The sequence below is a fragment of the Kogia breviceps genome, chromosome 8, assembly GCF_026419965.1.
Source record: "Kogia breviceps isolate mKogBre1 chromosome 8, mKogBre1 haplotype 1, whole genome shotgun sequence".
Classification (NCBI taxonomy): Eukaryota; Metazoa; Chordata; class Mammalia; order Artiodactyla; family Physeteridae; genus Kogia; species Kogia breviceps.
Genome location: NC_081317.1, coordinates 7621596 through 7628761, shown reverse-complemented (window position 1 = coordinate 7628761; position 7166 = coordinate 7621596). Strand labels below are relative to the sequence as shown.

At 56.2% G+C, this 7166-nt stretch overlaps 2 protein-coding genes across 3 annotated transcripts in view; one reads left to right on the top strand and one right to left on the bottom strand.

The window, feature by feature from the left end:
- Positions 1 to 230: 230 nt before the first annotated feature.
- Positions 231 to 5555, bottom strand: NAIF1 (nuclear apoptosis inducing factor 1). Its single transcript, XM_059072649.2, has 2 exons — positions 4226 to 5555; positions 231 to 2572 (listed from the first exon to the last, which is right to left on the bottom strand). The coding sequence occupies exons 1-2, from the start codon at positions 4734 to 4736 to the stop codon at positions 2100 to 2102; spliced, it is 984 nt and encodes a 327-aa protein (XP_058928632.1). The 5' UTR covers positions 4737 to 5555; the 3' UTR covers positions 231 to 2099.
- A 149-nt stretch (positions 5556 to 5704) lies between these two features.
- SLC25A25 (solute carrier family 25 member 25) overlaps positions 5705 to 7166 on the top strand; it is a 32748-nt gene continuing 31286 nt past the window's right edge. The window contains exon 1 of one of the 2 annotated variants that reach the window (XM_059072602.2): positions 5705 to 6181. In XM_059072602.2, coding sequence (XP_058928585.1) covers positions 5927 to 6181 — 255 coding nt within the window. In that variant the 5' untranslated portion in view covers positions 5705 to 5926. The remainder of the gene's footprint in view (positions 6182 to 7166) is intronic. The other variant, XM_059072603.2, reaches the window with a different exon arrangement.

Below are 7166 nucleotides of genomic sequence, written 5' to 3'. Positions count from 1 at the left end.
AGAGTAAATACTTTGGGCTTGTGGGCCAGATGCTCTGTCACAACTATTTAACTCTGCTATTGTAGCAGAAAAACAGCCAGACATTAAGCAGAAGAAGGGGTATGGCTGCGTTCCAGTAAAACTTTATTTACAAAGACAGGTGGGGGGGCCGGATTTGACCTGTGAGCTTCTGCTCTCTGCCAGCCCCCTATCTCTTCTATATATAACCAATGAAGACACTGACATGTATATCAAAAAAAGTGATATTTCTTTAATTTAAAATTATGATCTGGAAAGAACCAGTCAGTTGAAGCGATCCAAGCTTCCTCTTTATACCCACTTGGAACAGACACGATACTGGCTCAGATTGCCGACCCCAGAGAAAAGCCAAACCAAGCTGCAAACCCTCAGGAAGTCCCCGAAGCTACCTTGATGGGGCCATCAGGCTCCATGGAGGGAGGGCACCCAGGCTGCCAGGGGCTGCTGCTTTCCAGCCACACTGAGAAGACCTTTCCTCCTGCCACCCAACTCCCTCACCGGCCTGATTCCTCTCCACTGCTCTGCAGCTGGCACTGCACACGTCCCCCGCAGAGAGGATGGTGGTAAAGCAGTCACCTCCCAGCCATCTTTGGGGGCATCTTCCCGTAACTGCAACAGTGGAGCTGCGCGATTCTTAACGTGCCCGGAAGGGCAGCACCTTTGTTGTTTAGCTGAGATCTGGAGCCTTGAGTTGTAACCATCGGTCACGTGTGGCCAAGGCCTCGGCAGCGAAATGGCAAACTTGGGAAATGATCGGGAAAGATGCAAGGCTCTCGGTAATTGATGGTGATTCTGAGAATGAAACAGACACATGCCATCTGGGTAAAGTCCTTACAAATGGGGAGGAAGCATCAAGACAGAACAGGGAACACCACCTCTTTCGGACACCTCTTTCGGCACTCCGAGGTCGGTCTGCTTTTCCCCGAGCACAGAAGTCCAAGGTCCCACTTCTTAGGTCAGTTTCAACTCTCCCACTGCATACGTTCAGGGCCAATCAGGCCTTCAGAGTCACCTAACCAGTCAGTGGGCGTCTCACAAGAACACAAGGCGCCGAATACTGTGAGAAGGGAGTCCAGGGTGTGATGCTGAGCGGGCTGTTTTCTGCACTGACTTTTGGAAATGCACAGTCAGTAGAGAGGAAAGGAGGAGGGGCGTGGCCAGAGCTGCCCCCAGAAGCCTCCCCAGAGGTGATCATGAACAGAATAAATATAACTGGCTTTGTAGCAGGCCTTCTGGAAGAAGCCAACGGGTCGCCTCAGACCCACTGCAGTGGGGCAATGAGTAAAATTTACAGCACCCAAAGCCTGACGCTTGACCTGAGTCAAAAGCTGTTGGGACAAACCACCAAAGGGCTGCCTGGGGACTCAGTGGAAGACCAGGTGGCGACCAGGCTGTCCCCACCACACACAGAAGTCCTGAGCCCGACGGGCTGCAGCCTGGGTGTACGGCAGGGGCAGCCCAGGCCACTAACAGGGCCCCTGCTGCGCCCGGGTGCAGTGGGGTCGGGGGGCGGCACGGCACGAACTGGAGTCCCCTGAGAACTGCGGCACAGTGAGAAGGAGAAAAGGGTGGGGTTTCCTCCTCAGGCCCAGCTGTCACTCTGCCTCCCAAGGGGAGGAAGAAGCCATTTTTGTGCTACTGCCAGCACCACTGATGTTACCTGACTCCAAAGGATGGCACCTGGGTGGGGGGCGGGTATCTTCGCACAGACCCCCCCCAAGCTGTGAGACGGTCCCCAGTGAGGGCCGACAGTTGTCCTAGTCCCCAGTCTGGGTCGTGTCACAAGCCCTGGCTCATGACAACATGGGTCCCATCACCAGCACCTGACCCCCACCTATCCAATCTTCAGGTTCTTAGCAGGACAGCTCAAGGGGTAGGGGGAAGAGAGTTTGGGTCCCAGGAACCCAACACATTCTTCTTCCCAGTCTCCTTCATTTCTCGGAAACAGGGGACCCCTAAATGTCTATCAGACTGGGAGCCGTCCACATGGCCAGGCCTAGACTGAGGCCAACCACACAAGCCGCTTACGAGACCACGTGGTGTCATCCATTCACAGCAGAAGGCTGGCTCGACCCCTGCGCTCACTGGATGATGCTGTCTGGCTGCCCATTCTGGGCCACCTGTCCAGGGTCGGAGGCAGGGGCGGGGTTGGGCATGCTGCTCTGCAGGTAGCGGCGGAAATCTTTGATCATGGGCCGCAGGACCTGGATGAGGACGCTCAGGGCCGCCTGGGTGCCCTCCATGGCCTGAGCCTGGCGCTCTTGGGCGCAGGCCTGCACCTCCTGGGAGCGACGGATCATCTGCAGCAGGTCGTTCTGCTGCTCCAGGTGCTGGGCAATCTCCTTCACGTGCAGGTTGGTGACCCGCTGCTCCTGGATCAGCTTGGCTGAGTTGAGGGCTATGCGGCTCTTGAGCGCCTGCGGCTTGACTGAGGTGTCGGCATGCTGGGCCATCATCTCCACGGGGGCCTCCGCTGGCAGGGGTGGGGGGGCCTCGGCCGTGCAGTACTCTACCACTCCCTCCTCCAGCGTGTGATAGGCGGTCTCTGCGGGGACTGTGGGGAAGAAAGAGCAAAGGCAGTGGCAGGTCACCTTCTGGAAAGAGTGAGGCTGGCCATGTGGGGTGGGGAGGAGGCCATGAAGCCCTCCCCTGGCTTTATAGCCTTTCATATATAAATCTAGAATCTAAGGGGGTTAGAATCTTCATCTACTTAATAACCAAAGGGCCAGCCCCAGATCTGGCAAAAGCAAAGATGCTAATAGTTAAGACTAGCAAAAAATGTAGAGTGCCTACTATGTGCTAACCCTTTGCACTCATTAGCTCCATGAATCCTCATAATGACACCAAGAGGGAGATATTGTCACATTCATTTTCAAGAGAGAAAGGAGGTAGACTCAGAAACATGGAATGACTTGCCTAAGGTCAGCTGATTCATCAGGTCCAGGAAGAAATGCAGGTCTCCCCCAATACCAGAGTCCAATGTGTTCATAATCACCCCACTGAGCTGCTTCTGGCTAATAAAGGTGGGGCCACATGCTCCCCGAAGTGCCCCACTGGTCCAGCCTCCTTCAGTGCTTTCTTGACTTCCATGTCTTTTACAGCCAAGCAGAAAAGGAGGAGGTGGGAGTGGGAAGGCAGTAGCTAAAGTGCCCAATAGCCTCCCTGTCTCCTTGACCACCTTGGTCAATGGAATACCTCCAGGTCCTTCCTCTTCCAGAATAGCAACTGAGTTAGACCAGTGTTTGATCCCCTCTCCCACCTCCATATCCTCGAGAAAGATGACACTGTGGGGTTATGGCACTCACACACACACACACCAACTCCCCCAAGCCCCATCGAGAATCACTGATGGAAACAGTTCCCAGCCCGTCACAAAGAGCACTTAACCGTCATTGGTGCAAACCTTTATCTGAACTAAAAAGTCAACCAATCCGTTTCGTTGTCGTTCATAGCCGAGAACCTTTGAAGCCATTCTAGCTGGGCTGTTTGGGCCTCCAAGCATGTGGGAAAGGTCAGTCTTCTCCACCCTTTAATGCCAACATCCACTGTGTGCCCCCAACCCCACCAGGAAGCCCCCTTTCTCTTCTGAGTCCTTAGGTTCTCCCAACTGACAGTGCAGTTATTCATATATTCGTCTTATCTGTCCTACTAGAATATAACCGGCCTATCTCTTAGACACCTTGGTAATCCCAGTGCCGAGCCCAGGGTTTGGCACAGAATTGCCCTACCGGTTGATGAGTGAACAGAAGAGTAGATGATCGCCTGGAACCATGAGGTTCCTCAGCAGTGCCTGATGAATGTTCACCACACTGAAAACCAGAATGTCTTTTTCCAGAATCGATGTCCACCTACCTATTCATTCAACAAATATGTCCTGACTGCCTACTAGGTGCTAGGCCCTGTGTTAAGTCCTGTGGAGATATAAACATGGTCTCTGTCTTCAAGGACCACACAGTTCAGTCATGGACATGAATGGTGGCAAAACAGTGGAGAGCAAGCCAGCCCGTCAGAAGTCCAGACTGCGTGCTGAGGAAGTCCCAGAGAGAACAGGATCACTTCTGTCTGGGGATCTCTTGGAAGGCCTCATGGTCCTCCAAGACTCCCATCTGACCTTTGACCCTTGGCAGCCAACCTTCCCTGGGCTGCCCCAGCTCTTGCTGGCCCTTCCCATTTAGGCACGCCGGACTGGGTGGGAGAGGTCACTCACTCTGTGTCAGGGTGACCGTGGCTGCGGCTGCAGTAGCCGTGGGTCCAAGGGCCACGGGGTGGATCTCTGTGGTACTGGGCAGGCTGATGATGGTGGCCTCACCCAGCAGGTTGCAGATGCGCTGCTGCATGGGGGTGAGCAGTACGGGGGCTACAGCTGGGCCACCAGCGCCACTGCCACCACCTGTCCCAGGCCCACCAGCTCCGTCTTCCTCAGTGGGCCCTGGGGCCTCGCCACCCTCCACAGCCGCCCGAACCTGGGCAACCTTGCGACGGACCTCGGTCTTGAGGTCAGACCACTTCTTCTTGACCTCAGGCAGCTCCCTGCGGCAGGTGGCCACGGCATTGACCCTTCTCAGGATGCCGTGCCATGCTGCGCTCTTGGCAGCCAGAGGGACCCCAGCGTTGAAGTGGTTCACCAGCAGGTGCTTCTTCAGTTCCAACTCCTCCACGATGATCTCCACCTCTCGCTCAGAAAAGTTCATCTTCCTTTTCTTGGCTGGGACGGCCATGGCCTCTCCCCACCTTGCTTTTTAAAGAAACTATAATCCCCTAACTGCCCCAATTCCCCTTCTCGCCTTCCTCAGCCTTGCTCCTCACCCACCGCCCCCTACAGGGGATAGGCCGGCCTTGTCCAAGGCCAAGTACCAGGCCTTTGGTAACCCCCCTTGCTACGCAAAGTGCGTAGGGCCCAGCCCTGACCGGCCCAGCTGCTGCCAGCCAGCTGCGTAATGGCTTCCTGAATCTGCCTCTTCCGCCGGGATGTGCGGAGATCCGCCCACTTCCCCTCTTCCCGCCTCCCAGCCCTTCTCCAGGGGGACCCGCCCTCCCGGTTGGTCGCGGCTCAGATATCACGTCTATCACTGGTTCTTTCGATCTGTCGCTCAGCTGAAGAGCTTGCCTACTTACTGGAATTGGCCCGATCATTGGTCTAAAGGTGTGTCTGTCGCTACAGAGCGCTCCACCCAACCTAGCCTTTACTCACTTCCATTGGAAAGTTGTCGTTCAATCATCAGTATTACGACTTTTACGCCGTTAAATTCAGCTATTTTATTGGTGGCTTTAGGGAGTTAGATTACCAAAACCCGGCTTCCTGAGGATTCCTAGTGTTTTCGGTCTTGAGCCGTTAGCCAGTTAATTTTCAGTTCCACCCAATGGCGCAAACTCTGCCTTGCAACCGCAGCTCACAATTGCTCCTCACGCAAATCCTACTTCCCACCGGAGATTGCGATCTCTCCTTACACGACGACCCCTCCCATCCTTACGATTTCGCCGTCTAAACGGCGTTTCTCGTTGGAAATAGGACGCGGGGCCTTCCGCCTGCCAATCACATGACTTATGCCTATAGCACCGTGATTTCCTCTCTCCAGCCCGGCTCAGCCAATCCCCGCCTCCCTCAGTTTGAATGGCCTCAGGCTGAGCCGGGATCGCCCCGCCCTCTCCATTGATTCGGGTAGTCAAGGCCTGTGTGGGCAGTCCTCGGCGGGAGGTTCCGCCCCTCCGGGTGGCCTTCCGGGTCTGTGACTGGTCGGCGTCGTGCCTGGGGGCGTGGCCATCCAGGCGGCGCGCGGCGGGGCGGGGCTCCCGGAAGCTGCCCATCCCGCCAGCTTGCCGGCACCTCGGGACCCGCGCTAGTGGACTGAGGACACCGGCGTGTCTTCCGCGCTCTCCCCGCAGGCACGTCACCCCTGCCTCGCGCCCGATGGTGAACAGTGTGTTGTGCCGCTGCGTGGCTTCCCCGCCGCCGGACGCCGCAGCCACCGCCTCGTCGTCCGCCTCATCGCCGGCGTCCGTGGACCCTTGCGGCGGCGCCGTCTGCGGGGGCCCGGACCACCGGCTGCGCCTTTGGAGCCTTTTCCAGACTCTCGACGTCAACCGCGACGGCGGCCTGTGTGTCAACGACCTGGCCGTGGGACTTCGGCGCCTGGGACTGCACCGCACAGAGGGCGAGCTCCAGGTAGGCAACACGCACCGTCCGCATGGGCGGGGAGGGGACCCCTTCGCGCCCCCGCACCTCCGGGAGGTCCAGGGTGACAGGTCTGGTCTGCACGACCGGCTTCTTTGGCAGTACCTTGGAGCTTGGCAGGCTTGGTGGACGGCCTCTCGGACTGGCTGGGACCTCCTGACAGACGGACACCCCATTTACGCCCTGTGGGGAGTAGAGCTCCTTCTTGGCCTCTGTGGGCGCTAGGGCCAAGGGGGAAAGGCTCTCCCTGGGTGAAAGGCTTTCTCCTGGGGAATGGCTCTCTCTTCTGGGTGCCCCAGAAGGTGGGCACCTTCTGGGCATTCTGATGGTAGAAAAGCCCCTTTTTGCTGGGGCTTTCCCCAAAGTAGAGGGCCAAGTCTCGAGAGTCTGGCTTATGTCACCTTCTGACCTCAGGACTAAGCTTTGATGCTCCCCTCTACCCATCATTAATGCTTTCATCCATCCTCCTCCAGGAGCACCCCTCCCTTCCCTCTCGTTTCCATGCCAGTGGTGGGCCCTAATCTGGTTCCTCTCAGAAGCATGTGGGAGTTGGAAAAAATGGGAACTGAGGTTTCAGGCAGATCGTGACATGTGGGTGGTGAGAACTGACAGTTCTCGTGGGTTAGACTCATCCCCATTGACATGCCCATCCAGAAAATGGGATCGTGATCTCTTACAGGGTTGCAGATAAGAATGAAAGAATCTAGGGGAAAATTCTTCGTAAAAGTGAAAGTGTGGCCCACCTAGGAGGGGAGTTTTTTCCCCTTGTCCTGGAGTGGGCACCTGGCCAAGGGGGACGAGGGGACAGAGATGTGCTGTCCTTTCTGTATAAAAACCTCAAGCAGAGGCTGTTTCTTCCCCTTCTGTCTCTCATGGTATGTTTTCCTATCTGACTTTGTAGCTGTAGCTGCTCTTTTCCAAGTATTTTATTTATTGTGGCTAAGCCTGATTTATAACCTGGAGGAAGACTACTGAG

Excerpts from the sequence above, each read along its gene's own strand:
- NAIF1 (XM_059072649.2), bottom strand. The coding sequence starts at position 4,736 with ATGGCCGTCCCAGCCAAGAAAAGGAAGATGAACTTTTCTGAGCGAGAG. Across the intron at positions 2,573-4,225 it reads CACGGTCACCCTGACACAGA|TCCCCGCAGAGACCGCCTAT; the intron begins GTGAGTGACCTC and ends TCTTCCCCACAG.